Source organism: Pteropus alecto, unplaced genomic scaffold (genome assembly GCF_000325575.1).
Source record: "Pteropus alecto unplaced genomic scaffold, ASM32557v1 scaffold67, whole genome shotgun sequence".
Classification (NCBI taxonomy): Eukaryota; Metazoa; Chordata; class Mammalia; order Chiroptera; family Pteropodidae; genus Pteropus; species Pteropus alecto.
In genome coordinates this window covers 543,221-565,837 of record NW_006441061.1, presented here as the reverse complement: position 1 = coordinate 565,837, position 22,617 = coordinate 543,221, and the positions used below count along the sequence as shown (strand labels likewise).

Here is a 22,617-nt window from a genome sequence, read left to right as displayed (position 1 = left end):
GGGTTTCATGTAAGCTGCCTCAGACCCTTTGTAAAATTAGGCAGAGGATAACTGTATAAAAATAAATATTACCCTCACCCTGACTTTTTTGGGTCATGCTTGCAGCCTTTGTGCGGTAAGTCTGCCCGGGCGCTGAGCTAATATTGGCTCAATTTAAGCAGGAGGAACTTTTGGAATTTACAGCAGCTAGACGGTAAATTTAACACTCACGTAATTCATTAAAACAGGATAAAAGTGGAGCTTCAAACATCTCTGTGTTTGCCACCAAGTCTGTTAAGGGCGGGGTACCTTTACTTCAGTTCAAGATGTAAAAGTCTGATCTCTCAAAATTGAGAATACACCACCCGAACTAAAGACTCATCTGTGTAGATGACCACTCCGGGTGCCTTCAGAGAAGGACTGAGGTGTCGACTACAAGATGGGATGTTTTTTAAACTTAGGGTGTCATTTTCTTGACTCATAAAATATAGTTTGGTAAAAGGAAACTTCCTTATCAAACAACTATACGCAAAATTGGATGGTAAATTTTATTTTTGATCATCCCTGCTTTTTCATATAAATAATTACTTTAAATTTTTAATTTATTATTGGCTAAGATCACCATGTAAATGATTCTCATACTGTGTTCCACAGCTGGTGCCTTAGGGGCCGCAAAGGTGCTGGGAGTGGGGGATCAGGGAGGGAGGGCCCTCAAGCACGGAGAACCCAGCCACCACCCCCACCCCCAGCTCCCACGGGGTAGCTGGCCGTTGTATGTAGCAGGGCTCCTTCCGCATAAGGCGCTACCTGAAGAAAGGGCTCCGCTCCTAAAAGTGAAAAGTTTGGAAGCCATCGCATCAGAGGTCCCATCTCACCAGCTCGCTGTCGGGATATGGAAGGTTTAGAATCGGACCTTTGGCTCTGCGACTTTGGGGGATAACTTCCTCCCTGACACAGCTTCCTCCTCCAGAGGATAGGGTGCCATCAGTGATAATAGCCACTTCACCCGGTAAAGGAGGATCTCACGCATCTAAGCGGCAGATGTAGACGCCCCTCCGAAACCAGTTAAGAACCGACCACCCTCACTCAACCCCTCTGTCCATCCTCTCTGCTCTCTGCTTCCCAGGAGGAGCCGATCACCTTCTGTGAGGAGGCTTTTGTGTCCCACTACCGCTCTGGAGCCATGAGGCAGTTCCTGCAGAATGCCACACAGCTGCAGCTCTTCAAACAGGTGCGTGGCCGGCGTCTGGGATCCGGAGGGGGCGGCCTTCTGCGCTGTGGTCACTGAGCACCGAGGCCTCAGGCGTGAGCAGGGCTCGGGGCCTCAGCCTGAAGCGGCCCAGGGTCTGGGGAGGCGGATTGGGTGAGGAGGGAGGTCAGCACCCAGACAGACCCTTACAAACGTGCCACGCGGTTTTACACGTTGTCATAAACACTCAGCCGGTTTTCAGAAACTCGCCTTTTTGAACCTCCCGATTCCAAAGGCCCTTTCCTGTCATGGGAAGCCTGGTGGTTCTTTGCTCATTCGCCGGGGTGCCCAGCGAACGGCGTTTTTCCTGGTTTCTTTGTGGACGCTGCTATGCTTTTGTTCTTTCTCTCTGTAGTTTATTGATGGTAGACTAGACCTTCTCAATTCCGGTGAAGGTTTCAGCGATGTTTTTGAAGAAGAGATCAACATGGGCGAGTATGCTGGTGAGAAGCATTTCTTTTTTTTTTTTTTTTCCCCCCCGTGCTGTGGGCTGGTAGGTGGGATTAGGGTGTCTTTGGCAAGGAGTGGCAGTGACTTCCTTTTTCCTTCGGTGGGGATTGGGGAGAAACTGATTTCAATCCTGGCCTTGAAATGTTTGAAGAATTCCTCTTTATTTTCTGATGAGATGTACATGGTCCCACCTGCAGTCCTCTGCCCTGGGGTCAGTTGCTTCATGGGGGGCAGGAAGCAAAGTCTAGTTGAACGTAGGGGCCAGCATGGTACGGTGGAAAGCACAGGAGGTGACGTGGATTCAGATCGGGACACTGCCTCCTTACTAGCGGGGAGAGCGCGGTCCCATCATTCCACCTCTTTCGGCCGAAGCGTTCCTGTCTAGGCACTGAGAGTCACTGCCTGCCTCCCAGGAGGCCCGCTGCGATTAAGTCAGAGTCCACAAGGACAGGGTCAGGCAGTCACCCGGGACACACCCCAGCACAGGATCGCTGCTCAGTGAATGTCTCTAAGATGTGAAAATCATTGCCAAGCGAGTGTGTCGTCTCCACACGCCTTTAGATCCGGAGGGATCGTCCCCTCCTTTTTCAGAGACGCAGCTGAGGCCCAGAGAGGCGTTAGTGGCTGACTCTGCCTCCTGAATCCCCATCCGGCCTTCTCTCCAAGTCCCAAAGCCTCAGTCTTTGGCAGCAGAGTAAAAACTAAATGAAGAACAATAAGCATCGTGCTGCCGGCCCCTCTTATTGCCGAGCATGTGCCTTGTCTGGACTGTGCTGACACTCCAGCGGGCGGTCCGTACACTCAGAGCCAGGCAGAATGTCACCTACAAAACCCCTTCTACGGGCCCGACCAGGCCACGCTGCCTGGAGAGCACGATGACTCCATAAACCAGCGTGCACGTCTGCGGACAGTGATAGTGGACTGTTGACGGGCCTTTCCTGAGCACCTGCAGTGGCCAGAGCTCGGGGGGAGGAAGAAACGGAGGATCCGGTTCTGCCCTCAGGGGGCTTTAGACCGGCAGGAGGAAGAGATGCACAGCTCAAGACAAATGCACATTAAACCCGTGAGGGAGGAGTAGAAACCGGTTTCCGGGCGGTTAGAAGGAGGCTCCAAGAATTCTCACGGTGTAACGGGAGCTTCACGAAGCGGGCAGGCAGAGCGGACTCCAACAGCTGACTGTTCTTGCTGAGGAGACGGGCTCTATGTGTTGCTAAGTCAGGTCACTCGGAGCATCTAGAAAAGCTGTTCACTGATCAGACCTTCTTAGCCCACCCCTTAAAATGAACACGTTCCCCAACAACGCCTCCTCCCTCTTTCTCCGTCACTACTCAGGCGTGCCGAGTGCGTGTCCTGCGGTGTGCGTATGCTGGGGCACGCGGCCCCGTGCTTCCTGCCCTGGAGTGGCGCCCAGGATTTCAGGGGCTAGGGACCTCTGATCAAGTGCTTCTTACATTGGAGCACTCACTGCTCAGAGGACTAGGAGGAGCTGGCGGAGGAAGTGACCTGTGAGCTGGCCGTTGCGTACTCAGCAGGGAGAGTAGGGAGCGGTGGCCAGGTCAGGGGAACAGCGTTTACGAGGGAGCGGAGGCCTGCAGGGCATGTGGTCAGGGAGCCCGAGGTAGGTCCTCAAGGTCAGAGCCTCAGTGGCCCAGGATGGAGAGGCAGAGGGTGGGCGGTGCCGGAACGAGACAGGAGAAGGGAAGCAGGGCTGCCAAGGGGTCTGCCCTCCGTCCAGGAGGCAGCGAGAAAGGTGTAGGTGTGTCCTCAGGGCACTGGTAGGATCAGATCTCTGTCTGAGAAAGAAAGCCCGTGGGGGCAACTGGCTGCCGCTTCCTTCAGGAGGTGAGGCGTGGGAGCCTCTGCGTGCTTTGCCAAGTCCTCCTGCTGGAAGCAATTGGAAGAACTCCCGAGGGCACGTGACTCCTTTAAATGACAGCTTCTCTGACTCCTCTTTCCACAGGCAGCGATAAACTGTACCATCAGTGGCTCTCCACAGTCCGGGTAAGTGTGCACCCCCCTCAGAGCCACCTGGGCCCCTCCTTAGCCTCCTGGCAGCCCTCCGCTTCCCCTGCCACCCACAAGGCTGTCATTTGGCCTGGGGCACTTTGTTCTCTCAGCTGAAGATGCTTTTGTTTGTGAAGCCAGGTGGAGGCTCGCAGGATGAGGCTGTCCAAACCATGCCTGGTGAGGGCGAGAGCCAGGAGAAGCTTCCTCACCTCAGGAAGCTGGCCAAGGCCTGTCACATGGATGTTGTCATAGTAAAGCATTTCCGGGTGTCTCCTTTTAGGGCCAGTGCAATTGGGGTATCTTCATGGGAAAACTAGAAATGTGTCCCTTGCTGCTCTGCAGTTTTTTCACAGCCAAGGCTCCTGGGAAGATGGGGAACACGTCACTGAGAGTTTTGCATCCCCTCACTGTTGTCAACAGTTTTCTGTTGTATAGGAAACGAGGCGTTTAGGGCTTCAGAAGCCACTACAGAATTCAGATTCTTGCCTTTCTCTTACACGGGTTTATCGGTGAGCACGTTCGGAAGGCCTGTGCGCCGGGCGCCATGCTGGGGACTGGGGGTACAGTGGGGAGCAGACACAGGCCCTGTGCTGGGGAGCTCCCCGTCTTGTTGGGAAGGCAGGCACGTAAACAGGCAACTCCAACATAATGTGATAAGTGTTCTCTCCTGCTTGCGGGCCAAGTGCACTGCTGCCAAGGCGGGTCCCTTGGAAGTGGCTGCAGTTGGCCGAGAGTAAGCAGCTCCTCAGTGAAAGACTTCTTTTGTTCTTCTTGGATGACCAAACAGGGCACTTGGCAAATCATAGACAAGCAATAAGGACTTGTTGATTGATTGATAAAGAGAGTTTTACTACTCCAAAGGACCATTGAAATAGAATACTGAGTAATTTTGGAAAGCAGAGTGGAATAAATGAGTAGGTGAAAATTTCATATTGTCCTACAACAACACAGAGTGCTTTCTAGGTCAGATTGTAATGTTTTTAATTAAAGCTCACATTTTCTAATATGAGCAGTTAAAAAAATTGTGCTAAAAGTTAATCCCAATAACTGTAATACTACATCTCATTCTTTTATGTACCCACTGGATCCAGTCTCTCTGTTCAAACCAGTTGGAATTACCTTTCCACACCACTGCACATCCGATTACGTGATGCATTTGATCAAAACCTCTAGAGTGTAGACTGCTTAGCCTGGCCCTTCGCGAGCTGACCCCATCCAGCCTCTCAGCCCTGCTCGTCATTCCTCCCACGGTACACTGGCCACTCGTTACTCACAGACACGCCGTGGCTTTGCAGCTCGTGCACTTTTTATGTGCGATTTCCTATATCTAGGATGTTCTTACCCTTCCTATCCACCATGCCCCCTGCTAACGAACTCCTACGCATCCTTCACGGACCAGGCCAGATGGTTCATCCTCTAAAGCCTCCTCTGACCTCCCGAACGATGAGCTGCCTCCGCAAAAGCACACACAGCCGGTGCAGCTCTCATCACCTTAGGCTGTAGCTGTGGACCCTGGGGCACCACGTGGACTGGAGGTCCTTGAAGGCAGAGAGCGGCCTTCCTGTGGCTCGGTACCTTCAGAGCCTAACGTGGGGCACCCACTCTGTGAGCCCCCCCAAAGTGTCGTCTGGGCTTCAGCACCTCACGTGCATGCATTGCCTCCTCTGTGGACTGGGAAAGCCCGGCCCACTTCTCTTCCTCCTCCCCTCCTGCTCTCCTAAAGAAACCGAGCCAAGAAATTGGTATGTTGGGTTTATGCTAAAGCCATGATTAACATTTATGGCTGTTCATTCTTCCCTTTTCTCAAGATACAGAAGTTAAGGAAGGCAGCCTACCAGACCGATTTAAAAACAACACAGAAAACCAGGGTAAGGGAAGGAAGGCGCCTGGCTGAGGGGAGCATATTTCCAGAGCAGCCAGCTAGCCCTGGCTGGTCAGGCCCCCAGGTGTCTACCCCAGCTTGGTATTAGCTAGAGTCCATTCTTATGAAACTTACCTTGATGCTCTCTGAGGTGACTAGAAGCCGTAGGTTATTGCGAAGAAAACCTTGCCTCAGAGAGGGCCTTTTCTTGCAGGCAGTGGACAGGTGCCAAGCAAAATACTGAGCCTAGAGTCCCCCCTCAGCTAGTTATCACCATCCTTATCCCCAACACCACCCCCCATACCCACCCATGGTGATTCTGCCATGGCCGTAACTAATTGCCTGAGACCAGTTACCATCGAGGCCTGTTCCTCTAATTAAGTTACACACTCTCGAAGTGTTGCTTAACTTGATTAAAGAGAAGCAGTCTTTGTTGGTGTTGGCCTACTATATCTTCAGTCCAAATTGCTAATTGACATTTTTATTATAGAAAGGAAGTGGAGCAATTCTGAATACTGTGAAAACGAAAGCAAACCCAGCCATGAAGACCGTCTATAAGTTTGTAAGTACTGGTCTTGGTCTCAGGACCCACACAGATCTGTTCCTTAGCATGACGAGACTCTTAAATATACCTGATCCTATGTGCAGAGATGACTCGGAGGCTACCGTGCTGTTTCCTAAAACTCTCAGTGCCCTTAGAATCATTTAGCGTTGATATTTTATGACCAGGTCAGTGACGTTTTTAATTTAAAGCGTTTCTGCCTACAGTTGCTGTGGGGGAAATGGGAGGCTACTGGTTTTAGCTTTTAAAATATAGACTGGGTGGGCAGAATTCGGCTGCTCCGTGTCTGTGCCCCTAAGGCCTGGGGCGGTATGTTCTCTCGGGTGTTCTGACAAACGTTTCCTGTGTGTATCCCCATTATTATGTCCAAATAAAGCAGCTCCTTTGCAGGTTACGGAAGCATGTTCATGGTGGGACACACCCCCTAGTTTTTGTCCCAAATTCATCATCTCTCTCATCACTGCCCTATAGGAAATGCATTGTTTGTGAAACTCGTGCCCACAGCAGAGTGAAAATAGGAGAACACGTCAGTTCCCGATGCTCCATCTTTTACAAGCCTCAAGTAGTTTTTTTTTTTTTTCTCATGATTTCTCTTGCTTGCTAATTTGACTCCGAGCCACTTAACTGGGGCGGTTTTGTTTTATTTCCATTTTTAATTGTGTTAGTCCTTTCCATGCTTAAATCGTAGTTACTTTAATGGGGTGGGTGGCTGCCAGCAGAACCACACAGGTCTGAAATGACAAAATAAAAGCCAGGGTATAGTGGCACTGGAGAAGCCCAGAGATATATCCGTCCAGGCCATTCAGCCTGGGCAGAAGAAAACTAGTCCTGAGGCCCTGCCCTAGCGAAATGCAATAGGTAGGTATTCTGAATCTTGCAGCCAGCAAAGCTGCTGCTCTGGTCTTACTGGTAGCTGTCACCAGGCTGCTGAGATAAATAATTATAGAGAGCAGAAGAAGGGCTTTGGAAAAGGGGCGGGGGTAGTGGGTGGGGGGGAATCAGCGCCATCAAAAATGCAGAAAATAAAATCTCTGTAGCCTCTTTAAAGGTTTTTTTTTTTTTAACCTTTTAACATTGTATTTGTTTTCATAGCCATTATGTTTTCAACTTGATGATCCCATTTTTCCTTCCTTTTTCTAGTCATCAGAAAAGGTGATTGGCAACGGACTGAAATCAAGCATAGTCCCTGCTGGAAACAGAAAGGGAATCTTAACTTAAATTAATTTTTCATGCAGGCAAAAGATCATGCAAAAATGGGAATAAAAGAGGTGAAAAACCGCTTGAAGCAAAAGGTACTTGAAGTTCTTATTCAAAATGTATAAGCACCGTGTATGAAATGCGTGGCCACAGAAAGTCTGATGTGATCAATAGAGGACTGTTTGATACGGTGTTGTTAGCACACTTCAAAATGCATTACCAGCTGTCCGGGAGTTTTCACACTGTTATAAATATTCACAGACAAAAAACTGTCTTCAAATAACATTAAGACTCTGGCTTAAACCCACAAAGGCAAGCAAGTTCAGGTACCGTTGTCCGTCTGTCCCTTGCCCTCCCACCACCCCGGGCACAGGGTCCACGGGGTCTGTAGAAATTGGCTCTGGCCCGGCCTCCCCATCTGAACACCACTCCCCGCTGCACCGGTCCTCTGCCCTGGGGCTGGTTGAAACCAAAACCAAGAAGCATCTCCAAGGAGATGACTACCACGGTCCCGGCATGCACGAGGCCGCCATGCGGACACAGGGCTCTGAGGGCAGGTTTAAGGAGGACACTGGAGGCTGTCCTCAGATGGTGGTTTTGACCGAGAGGAGCCCAGCAATTCATGTTGAGACACTTGAGGGGCAGGAAGAGGCTCTGACTGGTCTTCTTAGGCCAACAGTAAAATCGTAGGAAATCATCCAGGCTACATCCCTGGCTAGGAGCCCCCTGCCTGCTTCGCAGTACTTGCACCTGGGGATGAGGAGGTGGGGGGTGTGGAAGGGGTGGAGATATATAGAACAGAGGGGCATTTTTCACATTGTTGTGAATGTCCCCGTTGTCATTATTGTTCCCGCCCTTCATTAAGGGTGGTCCAGCTATAGGAGCTTTGCCTTTAATTCTTAGAACCACCCTGGGGGCGGTTGTTCCCATTCTTGTGTATGGAGACTGTGGTTCAAAGGCAAAGGCAAAGTCGTTTGCCCACGGGTCACACTGTTTGAGCCAAGATTGGATTCCAGATCCGTCTACTCCCAGCGTCTGTGCTCCTACCTGCCGCTGCAGTGTTTCATGCTGCCTTCCTGAAACAGGTGTTTTGTTCACCAAAAGAGGTCTGGGATCACTTCCTTCCTTACCCCACACCCCGAATGTGCCACTCGAACACGAGCCTTTGTCTATCTCGGCAGTTTGTTAAAAGCTGAAAGCAGTTGTAATTTTACGAAGTCAGAAAGGACCTCTAATTAACTTGAAGTGGTCAAAGGAGTTGATGCCTTTCTTTTAATTGCAGAATAATTTGCTCTGACTAAGCATTTAAATTCTTAGTTTCAGCTGAAAGTGAATTTTTTGACAGCTGAGATTCAGGTCCTACGATAAAAATCCTGTACGTTAACGTAAACCCAGATAGACCTTAACTAGTCTGCTGCGTCCTGCCGGAGACCGGCAGGTGAGATGCGTTGCTTGGATGCTATTTACATCTCTAAACACACCTTTTTATCCCCTACCCCAGTCACGTGTAACCGAACTGGATTGCTGATGTTAAATGGAGTGGCGGGGAGGCAGGAATTCTCTCACCAGATTTTCCCTCCTCGATGTCTAGATCCGAGGCTCGGACTGGCATTAGAATGTTCTCGAGATAAGCGGAGAAAGGGGCCCCTCCACACGCCCCGCCTCCCGCCGCCTGCACACAGCGTTACCAAAATCCCCTTTTCGTGATTCGTATCATTTCTGCAAATTACCGGTTAAGCTCGGGTTTTTTGACGATGCCGTTCAGAGGTTTCCTTAAACGATCTAGATCGCTCTCCTTCCACGCCATCTCCCTCGGGGTCCGAAGCTGAGCTTCTCCTCTCTGTGTCCTCTTCCCCCTGCCAGTCGCATTCAAGAGCAGCTTCAGGAGATAACGTTCTGCGCAGAGTGTCAGTACATTTCAGGTGACACGCATGGTGAAGGCATTTTATAGAAATGTGGCTTGTCACCGTCAGATTGTTGACAGATCCATTAGTGCACCCTGTTCAATTTTCACTTTCCCCCCTCCCCTTCGGTCTTACAGATCTCTCCAGACCTGATACTTTGCAGTGGTTCTTGGGGAGAAGAACCACTCCTTTGTAATTGAAAGTCCAGCCGTGGTGGGCGTGGGTGGGACTTGGCCTCCCGCAGCGCCCCGCAGCCCCCCGTTCTTGAGCTCATTTAGGATCTGGCTTCATCCGACCTCTCTCGCCGCAGTAGAAAATATTTCCGGGGCTTTTTTGTTCCCCTCCCCTCTACGTGGCAACATGTATCTGTGTGGCTCCCCGGATATCCGTGTAGTACAGACACCTCCAGTTTGGTTTCTGCTATGAAACGGGAGCAATTCCCAACAAAGACCCAATTTTCAAATGTACTGGGTTGCCACCTGGCCCCCTCTAACGCGGCATAGCGATGGTGACCTCGCAGACATAATCAAGAACCCCATCCTGCCCTCTGTGCTCACGCCTTGGGTTTGAATTGCAAATAGAGAATGTGGGGCCGACCTGTGGAGAGGTCACCACAGTGAGTGGAGGGTCCGTCTCTAATATGACTGAGCAGGGCCCCTTCTCCAGCCCTTGTTCATTTGTGCTGCAGATTTTCAAAGCATCTGAAACGGGAGCTTTCAGGGCGTCCGTGTGACCATCGGCAAATAATTGTAATAGATGCTGTGGTGTGGCTTTATTCCATACCTGCGCTGCTTCAGCCCAACAACAACAAAAAAAAGGACAGATAACATATTTCTCTGGATAAATGGAGCAAGGTAGTCAAGTTCGTCTATAGCTCGGCCTCCTTTGAAGCCTGACTTGCTCAAAATTAGAAAGCAGAGAAATGGCAAAGATGCTGCCTAGGCGTCTCTTTCTGAAGGGAGAATGGAGCATTTTCCTCCAGAGCGTCTCCTGCCAGACCTGGCCTGCTGAAGAAGGCCGCCTGGCTGGGCTTGCGACTGTCGACTGTCGCAAGAGCATCGTGCTCGGGGCCGGCCTCAGGATGCCCCCTTTCGAAAGCGGCAGGCACATACCCGTTCCTCCTCGCCTGCAGAGAACATTAAGATATTCACATAAGGATGTCTTTCTTTCTTTCTTTCTTTTTTTTTTTTTTTTTTTTTTGCCTATTGGGGAACCCCTGGAAAATTACCTTTTTTCTTCAGTATCAAAATGATTTTATCGAATCAGCCCATTTCACAGCTCCTTTTAAAGTTTCTGAATCTTTGATCTTTGACAGTTTAATCGAGCTTGTTGATTTAGTTTCTGTGATTAAAAGAATCGAATTCACAGTTGGGTTAGCGAAGGCCAGACGTTTCCTAGTGCATTGAAGGGAGTCAGTAAGCGTGCGTGGGACCGGGAGATGGAGGTAGACTCCTGCAGAACAGACATTTTCACACCTTATCACACAACTGTCAGCTCCCCGTCTCCAGACAGGCTGCAGCCTCAATCATGGAAATTCCAGCTCTGGACTCTATTTTGGTATCCGTGTTCCTATTTTAATTTGTCGTGGTACGAAGCAGACTGGAAATGGAGACCAGCAGTCCGAGCTGGAGACGGTCAGGCCCCCACCTCACACCAACACTATGGACTGGTACTGGGGCTTCTGAGGCAGACGAGCTGGATTCAGCGCTGGTTGTGTAAGGTCTCAACTGTGTGACCTTGAGTGAGTTACTTGACCTCTCTGAACCTAGTTTTTCTCTTCTATAAACGAAGAGAAATTAGAGATTTTTACTGGCTTATTCTAAGGATTAGATTTAGAGATTTTTAACGGATTGATCTAAGGCTTAGAAGAGGTAATGGGTTTAACAGCAGCACTTAGTGGCCGCTCAGTAAATTAGAATTTGCGCCCTGTCCCATTCCTCATACCCCACATCCGGAGCAGCCGGCCTGCCCACCCCCACGTGCACCTCCCCCCCCAGCTTGGGACAAACCTTTCAGTCATCCACACAGCAGAGTTCCTGCAGCACAGCTCTGACCCAGTCACTCCCCTGGTTCAGACCTTCCAGACCTTTCAAACCGTCCGCCTCCTTGGCCAGGAGGCTCTTGGATGCCCCAGCTGCCGGACCACTTAACCAAGCTGTGCTTTCTAGCGCCCCAGGGCTGGGAATGCTCTACTCACATCTCTGCCTCATGAAGCCATATCCCTAGCTCCTTCCCCGTCCAGCCCCCGCCCAGCTCCTGCCCAGGGACACTGAGAGCCCCCTGCCCCCTCCGGGTTCCTGCCCCCTGGCTTCTCATGGGTACTCTCTCCAAGGACTTCCCATGTGCTGTCCTTGCCTTCCACAAACAGGCAGAGATTTGATCTGTCACAATTTTGGATCTTAGCAAATGCTTAGGGAAGGGATAGGAATGGAACTATTTTCCCGCCCGTTTGCTTTACCAGCCGATGTAAACTTCTAAGACCCCCCATGCCCTGAGCTGAGCCACAGGGCTCCTGGGAAGAGATCTGCCACCCTGTGGTGGCCTCTGATCTGCAGCTCTGTCTAGTGTCTTCCTTCTGTGTGGTTTCAGGAACAGATTTACCCCTCCTGTCAGCTTTCTTGGTTTTGCTTTTTTTAAATGACATTTCAATGGTCAGGGTTTGTTGTTGTTGTTTGTTTACAAACAAAAAACATGTTTCTTGAAGAAAATTCAACAAATCAGAGAAGCAAAAAGAAAATGATCTCATTTTGTAGCTTGAATTTTCACTTACTATATCCTAAACATTTCCCAGACCACTGACTGTTTCTCCCACATGTCATTGTTTTAAACAGCTACATGAGATTTTATCCGATGGACACACATATACATTATTTAATCAGCCCCATTGTTAGATGCTTATGTCAGTTCCAGTCATTTCTAGGCAAATGTCCTCATAGATAAAACCTCTCAGGGATTCTTAATTATTTCTTTAGGATACATTTCTAGAAATGAAATTAATGGGCCAAAGGGCATGCACCTCTTTAGGGTGTTGACATAAGTTGCCAATTTGTGTTCCCACCAGAAGGAAATGGGAGTGCCGTTTTTCCCAAGTTTTTTTGCCGGCACCTTCTCAGTGAGCTCATAGGCCACAACTTCTTTAATCGTGGGAGCAAGACTGGCTGTCACTGGATCCCTTCTATGGGTAACATCTCTGATGGTAGATGCAGGCGAGGATGTGAACTGGCCCCATCTCTTTCTTGGCTGGGGCTCCTCCCACACTCTACTCCCCAGAGAGGAAGCAGTTGTCCTTCCCCAGGTGGAAGAAATCGCGCAGAGTGAATGCGCTGGTGGACAAGGCCCGAGACTTTGTGAGAAGCCTTTGCACCTTCGGGTCTTCTAGCTAAAAAAAAAATTAATGTGCTGCACTGCTTTTTGACACACAATTTGTGTGTTGGACACATTAGCCTTCCAAAGGTGAAGTTCAGCTGTACAAAGATTTATTGGAGAGCATTTACTGCGTTCAAGGCTCTGGAGCAGAGAACTCAAACCCCAAAGAATTCACAGTCTGTAGGGATAAGATAAGTCGGTGCCCAGGTATCATAAGGCATGGCAGCATAGGATCACGTAAGAAAAAGGGTTTCTAAGAAGGCGATCACGGCCGCTGACTTGTTGAGCACCTTCTCAACTCCATGCCTTCCCTTCCCTTGTGCTGTTGTTAAGGGTGATACGGTTTAGATGCCTGAAATCACGCAGCTCTGGGTTCCTCTACTTTCTGGCTCTGTGGCCTTGGGGACGTTGCTCTCTCCGAGCCCCGTTTCCTCACCTGTAAAAGAGTGATGCTCCTCCTCTTCACCTCATGGTAGTTGCGCAAAGTGGGGCAGGGAAAGGTCAGGATCTAGGAAAGTGCCTGCCAGTAGGAGGCGCTTGCCACGGGGCAGGTTTCTTTGGAGATGGTGGTCTTCCCGTTTTTTTTGCAGGATAAGGATCTAACATTCAATTTGCACGGTACTGTCACGTTTTTTTCAAAGCTTCCTCACATCTCATTCCATTTAACTCATTGTCCCAGTGGCTTTGAAGTTTCTCAAGCAGGTGGTGGTCTCCCCATTGTAAAAATAAAGAAATAGGTTGCAGAGAGGTTGAGTGAGTTGGAAAGATCAGACCGCTAGTTGGTGGTAGAAACAAAACTAGGAGACGGTGTTTTTACGCAGAAGCTTAACTAAGACGCTTTCCCAAAACTACCGCGTACATTTTCTAAATAGCTGTCATTTTACAGGTTTCATCACTATCGATATTTTTACCATGTTACCTTACTGCTCCGTTTTTTTTTCTCTTTTTTTCAGCCAATCACTCATATACACATGCAATATTTTTCCTAAACAAAAAGTGAAATTTTTTTAGTTTGGTTTTACTCAACCTTTTGTGGCTGTCCTTTCAGTAACCCCTCCAGATCCCAAATGCCCCTTATGCCCTTTGCTACTTTCTGGCGAAAAAGGAGTCATCCCCCCTCCCCCGCCACCAAACCCCCTAGCCCTGACCCTTTGTTCCACTTGACCTGAGCACCTTAGGTCAGCCCTCTTTCCAAAAGAGCCCTTTCTAATTGGCTGTCGGCAACCTCTCTCATCACTGAGCCTCAGCCAGGCCAAGACTTACGGGCCACTTGATGCAAGCCCTGCCTGCAAAAACAAAAAGTCCTCAGCCCCTGTGTCCTTACCAAGCAGAACAGAGGCATTAGCTAGGTGTATGGGGCTGACTTTACACACACACACATGCGCATACACACACACACACACACACACACACACACACACACAGATTCCTAGTTTTTTGAACACCTTATCAACAGGTATTCGATTATTACTGAGTACCATATATAGTACATTATTAATAATGTGCTAGACACTTTTATGTTGCATTATCTCCTCATAGCTACCATATCCCCATTACACAGGTAAGACTGAGGCTCACAGATGTAACATCTGTTTCATCTTTAATGCGTTATTCAATAAAGGACCAGTTTCCGCCATGTGCCACCATTCTCTTTGGCTGAGAAATTAAGAGCAACCAGTGATCAAGTCTTTATGTGTAGAATTTAATGAGTGCTAAGGGTGCGTGTATTGTTGACCAAAATGTATATCTTTTTTGCAATCAAAATAATTGGAAATTTATTTCTGTGAGTTATTTTTATTTGAATAGTGAATTAAACGTATTTTATTTGTGCATTTCTTCTCTGCCTTGCTCCAATGACGATTTAAGCAACTTTCCTGACTTGAATAAAGGATGAGGTCCTCATTGCACAAGTGGGCACCACCCATCCCCCAAAGAACCATGTGTATAGTCAGCTGCCAGCATTAGCCAGATGAGCCATTACCTGCCTTTTTCACATTGGGGTTTTTCCTTTCCTTTAATTTGACTTTATGAGTACAAATTAAATGTAAACTTCTGAATTTAAAAATATTATTGTGGTTCCCTCCATTTTCTCCAAGAAATAGAATCCGAACTCAGATTTCAGTCTCTTCCAGAAAGACAGACAGTAACATCATCACAACTGTGGAAGAAATGTCCACACTCTCAAATAATCAAAGTAATGCAAATTAAAAACAATGAGATCTAATTTTTCACCTCTTAAATTAGCGATACATTTTTAAAACGATAAGGCTAACGAGTACTGTGAAACTGATAACACATCCATTGCTGGTAGTGGTGTAAATTGGAAAGCAATTTGGTAGAATGAATAAAAAGCCTTAAAAATGCTTGTATCTTTTGACCTAGTAATTTCATTCCTAGGGATTCCCGTAAAAGAAATAATCCAAAAGAAAGAAAAACTTCAGTGTTTATTACTGTGGTGTTTAGAAGGAAGAAAAGTAACAGCCTAAATTCTTGGTAGCAGTAGAACGATTTGTTAAATTATTCTATATCGGCTCAGTGAAATATTATGCATCCATTAAAATTATTATAATGACTGTATAACACCGTGGAGATGCTTATAATATAGTAGGGAACAAATAGAATGTAAAATTATGCATGAGCTGTGATCACAAGTAATTTTTAAATGTCTGCATGTGGACAAAGTGGATATGTAAAAATGAAAATAGCCACGTTAGGTAGTAGGATGAAGGGTGCTCCCCCCCCCAACCCCAGTATGGTGAATTATTATATTGTCTTTGTAATTTAATGGGTATGATTTTGGTTTCTCTCATCCTTCAAAGTCAAAGAGCCAAGTTAGCCTTCCGTTTCCTTCACCTCCAGCAGAAGGACAGGCTCTAAATGTCCCAGGGGAGTTCCATGGCAGGCCGCTTAGCTGGGGTTGGAGGGAGCACCTGTGCTCACCGTAAGTGCCAAGACCCCGACATCAACCTCGACTGGCTTCTCCCTGCAGGACATCGCGGAGAATGGCTGCGCCCCCACCATGGAAGAGCAGTTGCCAAAGACTGCACCGTCCCCACTGGTGGAGGCCAAGGACCCCAAGCTCCGAGAAGACCGAAGGCCAATCACAGTCCACTTCGGACAGGTATGTACCCTCGCCTGCCGACTGGATGGGTTTTGTTGGTTTCTTAGCGGAAGCTGTAGCACGTGCAGCAGGCAGTTTTTCATTTCAGCTCTTTTTGGCAAAACAACGCCGTGGAGCTTGTACACCTTCAAGTGTTTATTTGGTGCAAACATTTTGACGGTGAATTTTCAAAATTTTTGAGGAAGCAGCGTGGCTCTGGTCGTAAACTAGCCGAACTCTTGAATGAAGTCATTAAATGCAGCTGCCGCCTCCCCCACTTCAAGGCACTTCGTTCCTTTAAGGTGCCTCTGTTAGCTAAGCATCTCATTAGAACCCTTTAGCATCCCAGGCCCTTTTCTGCACCTTCAAATAAAAGGCAACCAGCGAAGTCTTAAAAAAAAAAAAAAATCAATTAGGAGTTCTTTATTAATGTACTTCCTGAAAATCAATATCGGGAGTCGTGATTCTCAGAGTAAACAGCCACACCGTGGTTCTAGAAATTCGACTCTTTAACCAACTATTTTCGACAACCTGAGCGTTTGAACATTGTCTGTTTTCTTATCTCTTAAGTAAAACATTGTACTCTGCATAGAAACTGAAAAATGTTTTAAATCTATTTCCTACCAGTGATTATATTTTTGGTTGAAAAGAATTGTCTACCCTGCCCTTCTTCCCTCGAAATGATTCTCTTGGTTGGCAAGTCATAATTTTTTGATTTAGGAGAAATGGCTCCGTTAGCAAGATATGACCGTAACAGGAATTTGCAAGGTTCTTGCAATATTCGGAAATCACCTGGTTCTTTAGACATGTATTAGGTGAGGCATGATTAAAATAGTCTGTGATTTTATCTTAAATGTGATTGCCTTTTTGTAACATAAAGGAGCTAGGAGCATACCTTTAAAATGTCCTGTTTTTAACGGGTATTTATCAAGTATCTACTACGTACCAGGTATTGAGCTATTTAGAAATGAAGGGAACTAAGGACACTATTACTATGGGCTATTATTATAGGGGTGAGTTCGTTAAGACCTAAGGCTCTTTCTCTGTGATCAGTATTTTCAGTTAATATATTCATACATCTTAAACTTGGGGAGGTTCACCCCTCTTTTCAGATTTTACACTTAAAAGAGATGTTATAAAAATTGAAATGTAGCACAAGGAAGAAGCATCCACGGGGCAGTGTTCATCTGCTTATCTTCCAGCTGTGCTGGCTCTTGCACCCCTGGAGAGCCGCCCCCGCCCCCTGCCCCAGCGCGCGGGTTCAGGCCCTGCCGGGGGAACCTGCCCTGGCTCCCCGGCTGGGTTTGCTGAAAGCCCAGCCCCCCAGTTGTCGGCAGCGTGCGTTCCAGAGCCAGCTTCCTGCCCGCCTTTGTCCTCATTCCTGCACACGCCAACCTTCCCATGAAAAGAGCCCCTCGCTGGAGTTTGGAGCCCATTACAGAGAAAGAGGGGGCGGGGGAGAGGGATTTCATGGTGTTAAACATTCCATTTCGAAACACAAAAAAGGAGGCCCTATTTGAAATGGAGAAAGACCTTCTTTCCATTTCGGCGAGAAGTAGAGATGCTTTAATGTCATTCCCAGCTAAATGCAGAATAAGAGAGTGTGTGTGTGCACGCGGGTGGGGGATAAACAATTAAAAAAGCCACCCCAAATTCTGTTGAAATAAGAGCTGTCTGTGCCTTCACAGGTCTGTAAACTGGAGAGGATGAAAGTGGCTTTTTTTCCCCGTTTGTCACTTCCCTCACGTGGCTGCCAGCATTATGCAAGTGTACAGGAAGGCAGGGTTTTTTTTTAATGCATGCATGCGGATTAAGGTCAAGCCCCGAGTATCAGCCATGCAGCGGGCTCTCCCTTACAGCTGCAGCCGCTGAGCCTACCCACAGCCGCGAGATGCCTTAATTGAGACGTGCTGTCAAAGTGACAAACACATTTGCATACAGTCTACACTCTATTTATTTTCTCTGGAAAGGTCTACAGTCTGCTGTTGGTTGAACATTCTTAATCAGTTTGCTGTAAGTGAACTGCCAGCTAAGCTCACTTGTGCCGGCCGCTTCTTCATTAGGTGACAGATTAGCTGCTGGGGGATGGGCCAGGGAAACCACAGACCCTTTCTTTTAACTCTTTCCGGCTTTGCCCCCATGCTTGGCTGTCCTTCAGTCCTTCCCCAGGCTCCTGGTTTGATGGGCCGTTGACCGGAACAAGCAGCATTTCAAGAGCACCTACTACTGGCGGGCATGAGTTTTAGGAACTTCACATTCTTCTCAAAGAACAGTCTTTTGAGTTCCATTTCAAAAATTTTGCCACACTCTCCAATCATCTATACTATTTTCTTTACTTGATATTTTCCTTTAAACAGACTCAGACCTGACATCTGTACCAACTTCAACCTCATCTTAAACGATGATGACAGAACATAGGCTTGATGTACTGGTCCAGGTTTTTTCTAAGCCATATCAAAAAAAATTTTTTTTTAAGTGTCCATCCATCCATGTGTCACCTGAGCCACTAGAAAACGTATCATTTCTGCCACAGCTCTGAGGAAGGGGTTTTTTAGCCACATTTCGTGGCCACATCACCAGCCCAGAAACCCAGAACAGTCCAGCCGCAGCTGCCTCGCCATGCAGAGACTTCCGCTGTCTGGTAGTTCTGCTGAAGCTAATGTGTCCCTCCAGAATCATTGGAACCAGCCAGACAGGGCACGCTAACCTCAGAAAGACCCCTGTATTCCTGTGGAAACTTAGAGATGGAGGCTGTTGAGATCATTACATCAGTCCCTTCGCCTCACAGAGCCGGTGCCCATGTAGCCAGCCGGGGGTGCCCCATGGAGACATTGGGCAGGGCCGCAGGGAGCCCGGCGGTGGCCTGTGCAGAGCCCTCGGGCAGCAGCTGGGGCTGGGGGCGGCAGCGAGAGGGAGCCAGGGGAGAGCAGGTGCTCTCCGGCCTCGCTCTGCCTCACTAGAGCGTCTTCCTTCGAGGCTGCGACATTGCTTCGTTTAATTATGCATCTGTTCATCCGCGTATTGAGACCTACCGTGTGCAAATAATAATAATAATAATAAGTCCTTGTGAGGAAGAAAAGGGAGAGACACCAGCAAATGGACAGAGGTGACCTCTTCACCCCCAGGACCCAGGTCCCAAATTGGACCCTGTACTTAAAAGGTATTTTGTCAACAGACTGGACTCACTAACAATTCGGCGGTTTTCTAAAGCAGACACGCAGGGCCGCTCAGAGCTGGTGATGAGCCATGCTGATGGTTCCAGACAAGAGCAAAATAGATGGATTTTTAGTTAGGCTGTGATTCTTATCGTGTCTGGTTTCTTTAAAGAGTTCAAAAACCTCAAATAACTCGAGAATGCCTATTCCTACCTTGGAAAAGTATTTAGGTTTAGCGAGGGTTTGAATAACTCTTTCCAGCTCCCAAATTCAGGATCATGAAATAAGGCCCAAGAGACAGTCAAATGAGATAAAAATGCCAGCTTTTTTATTGATTGGCTGAAAGGAAGATACTACTTTAGACTTGAGACCAAGTAGGCTTGCTAAAACTTTACCACAGAATTAAAAAGACTGAGTTACGCCACCAGGATAAGTGGACAGTGGCAGGCAATGCCCAGCTGGGCCTGTGGCCTGGCTGCTCTGCAGGAAAGAGCGAGAAGGGTGCCTCTCTGGTTCACAAACTGGCCCCGTACGTGGGGGCAGGGGGGCCAGGAGAGACCGAAGAAAGAGGCAGGCCACCCTAGTTGGTAGGCGGCGGGATTAATACGTAAGGGAACTTACTTACAAGGCTTGTCTTGGGAGACCACTGGCCCAGGGGATCTCTGCCAGCATCTTAGAAGTTTACATTGAGGCTTTGATGGGTCTGGTCATGTAGACCATCCAGATGGTCTCAAGAATTCGTTGCTCTCTTGAGGCTGCACCCTTGAAAATGATGCTCACTGTAGGATCGGTGGGGAGAGTTTTATTCCAAGGACAAGAGGCATGAGGAGCCTCCGCTGGCCCAGGTCCAGTTCTCAGGTCGGCTGGCAGTCACATCCTCTTGATGATCCCCTCCCCGCACCCCCCTCCCCCGACCGCAGATGTGGAGCGTGGGACATGCTCAGTCCCTTCTCCCAAGCCTCTCCTCCCACTCTGGGTAGGAGTGAGTGAGAGGGCGCAGAGAGGAGCTAAGGACCCCCCGTGCACTCTTCCCCTGGGATGGGGAGTGGACATTCCCTCCTTTCTGTGACTGCGGAAGGGACAAGGAAGCAGTGTCCTCCCCAGCAGGGCCTAGGTGCCCCTCAGCCAGAACACGTCGCTTTGACCCTTCCCCTTCTGAGGAATCAGCAGAGACACACCCCGAGGAAAACTGCCCTGCTTCCCCGCATTGAATAAGATGGAGGGGCCACCAGGCGCCCTCGCATCTGTGCTCATTTCACTGACTCTGCCATCGGCTGGTAAGGGAGAAGGCGTCATACCCATTGTACAAACGAGGAAGACATTTGCTTGAATTAGTAGCTACTTCAGACTCCACAGCCGGCAGCACCTCTGCCTCTCTCGGCTGTGTGCAGCTCTCCACGCCTGGCTCGGGGAACTGGGCTGGCTGTGGGAGCCCAGTGACTGGATCCTAGCCCTGGACGTGTGCTGCCAGGGGCGTGGTGCTCGGCCAGGGTTTGGGAGGTTGGGGCTCCCCTGAGGGCAATGTGGCGGAGCCAGTCCAGAGCCCCCTTGGTTGTGTTTCCCCCAATCGATTGATCCTGCAGAGTAATTGCCTGCCTTCCGATCTGATAAGTTCCAAGGACTGCGCATTGGAAATTCTCCCAATTTTCTAAGTTTCTCTGGTGTAAAGTTTGAAAAGCCAGTTTAACGACCAAGCCTAAACCAAGCCCTCCCAGAACCCTGGGACTCTGGCTTGAATATACCCCTGGGAGCGGCTGTTGGAACGTGGTGTCCTGCTGTCTGTATGTCTGGGGAGTTCTGGCTTTACAAGCATGAGCCAGTTTCAAGTTGGGCTGGAAAATCTGGCCAGTCAGCGAATGGCTTCTCAGCACCCTTGGCTCCGAGTGCCCTGAGAAGTCCCTTCTGCCCTGTCGAGCTTGGAAGTCACACGTGATTCCCTCCAATTTAGCCATTGCCTCCCCAACACCGGGGACACCCCTAACCACAGGCCTAGGTCGCTCCCCCACACTCAGAGCCTCTCCCCGTCGCCCCCCGGATACTGCTCAGTCCCACTGGTCTCCATCACCTCTGTCACAGCCTTGCCTCAGGCTGCGTCATCACTCACCTGGATTGTTTCTCAGTCTAACTAACTGGCCTCCCGGCCTCCAGGCCTCCAGGCTCACTCACCGCCTTCCTCAGGTGGCCTTGCAGGGTCCACCTGCAGCATACACGAGTGGCCATGTCCCCTTGCTCCTCCTAGCCTCCCTAGAGGTTCCGTCTTCACCCTCGGCCCGGCCCATGAGGCCCTTTGGGATCTGGCTGTCACCCTCAGAGCAGGTCCTGTTTGTAAACACTCCCGACTCCCTTACAGGGACGTGGCTGCTGCTGTCCCTGTGCTGCCCGAGGACGTGGCACACAGCCTTGTCGTTATTTTTCTAATGCTTGTCGTCTCCCCTGAGAACATGGGCCTCTTGAAAGTTCACCACAGAGTCTAGCGCTAAACCTCTTGGGGTTTTATTGTCGATGTGGATTTTTAAATTGATTAATGATTGATCGTTGTTGTTTAGGTATTTGCTGTGTATCCAGCAAGTTTTTTAGTTTTGCTTCAGCTGCTATGCTTATAGTTCTGTTCATCTGAAGAAGCATGAATATTCTATTAATGGCCCCAAACTACTTCCAAATCCCTCTGCACAAATAAGGATTCTTTTCCAAATAGAGACATTTTTGTATCATAGGAGTTTAGACCGCGTCTCATTTGGTTTTGTGTTTTGAGCTCCTACGGTCCAGTCATACATACCCCAGGAAAGGAGGGGAGGGGCAAGTGGCGGGAAGGGCAGGGACACCACCATGCTCCCAGGATGGGTCACCAGGGAGGAGGGGAACCGGGGAGAAAGCAGTCAAGGAGAAAGGCCTGGCGTCCCTTGAATTACATCAAGTAAAGCAAAGATTTCAACTGTAAAAGAGACAAAACTACATAAGTATGAACTTAATTTGGATTTTTTTTTAAAAGTTTTAGAAACATTCTTAGAAATGTTGGAAGATTTGAAGATGGATCGGGATGTTAGTGGGCTCGATAGAATTACTAACATTGTGGTTTTCGTTCCTTGGAGGTACACATTTTAGGGGTGACGCGCCATGATGTCTGAAGCTTGTTTTCAGATGGTATGGCCAAAGTCACACACACAGACAGACTCTTCACAGAAGGAAAGCAGATACAGCCCCCCGGATATTTAACTGCTGAGAAGCAAAGGCTGATCAGTTGGTGGAGGCAGCATGCTACAGGGGACAAAGCACAGATTTTAGAATCAGGCAGCTCTGTACTGGGATTTCAGCTGTCACTAGCTAGCCAGTGACCTTCAGTAAGTTACTGAACCTCAGGGAATTTACATAGGGATGATACTACAAACCCATGTCACAGGTCCTTATAAGAAGTGAGTGACAGAGATGTTGTGCATCTCAGTGCCAGCACATGGGCCCTCAGTAAATATCAGTCTCTTCTCCAGTGGGGAGAAGTGGAGCCAGCTGTCACTCACTGATGTAGCCTCCTCGCTCTCAGAACATACACGGCCCGCGCTGGCAGCCCTCCTGCGTGTGCACACTTGTAACTGACCTGCATCCCTACAGCTCTCGGTGGGAAAGTCAGCACCCAAACCCAGCGGGCTAGCATCATCGAGCAGAGGGGAAAAGGTGCTGGCACCACGGCCAGGAGATGGTCCTGGAAAGAGCAGGTGATGGTGCCCGAGTCTGACTCCGACAGTGAGCGGAAGGGGCCAAGGCGCAGGTTGGGGCAGCAGGTCCGAGTGAGCAG

At 48.9% G+C, this 22,617-nt stretch overlaps 1 protein-coding gene across 1 annotated transcript in view; it reads left to right on the top strand.

Moving 5' to 3' along the window:
- DENND1A (DENN domain containing 1A) overlaps positions 1-22,617 on the top strand; it is a 428,365-nt gene that overhangs the window by 360,179 nt on the left and 45,569 nt on the right. Inside the window, exons 13-18 of the mRNA XM_025051273.1 lie at positions 1,106-1,210; positions 1,584-1,671; positions 3,639-3,679; positions 6,037-6,108; positions 7,344-7,400; positions 15,565-15,696. Of these exons, the coding sequence (XP_024907041.1) occupies positions 1,106-1,210; positions 1,584-1,671; positions 3,639-3,679; positions 6,037-6,108; positions 7,344-7,400; positions 15,565-15,696 (495 nt within the window). The remainder of the gene's footprint in view (positions 1-1,105; positions 1,211-1,583; positions 1,672-3,638; positions 3,680-6,036; positions 6,109-7,343; positions 7,401-15,564; positions 15,697-22,617) is intronic.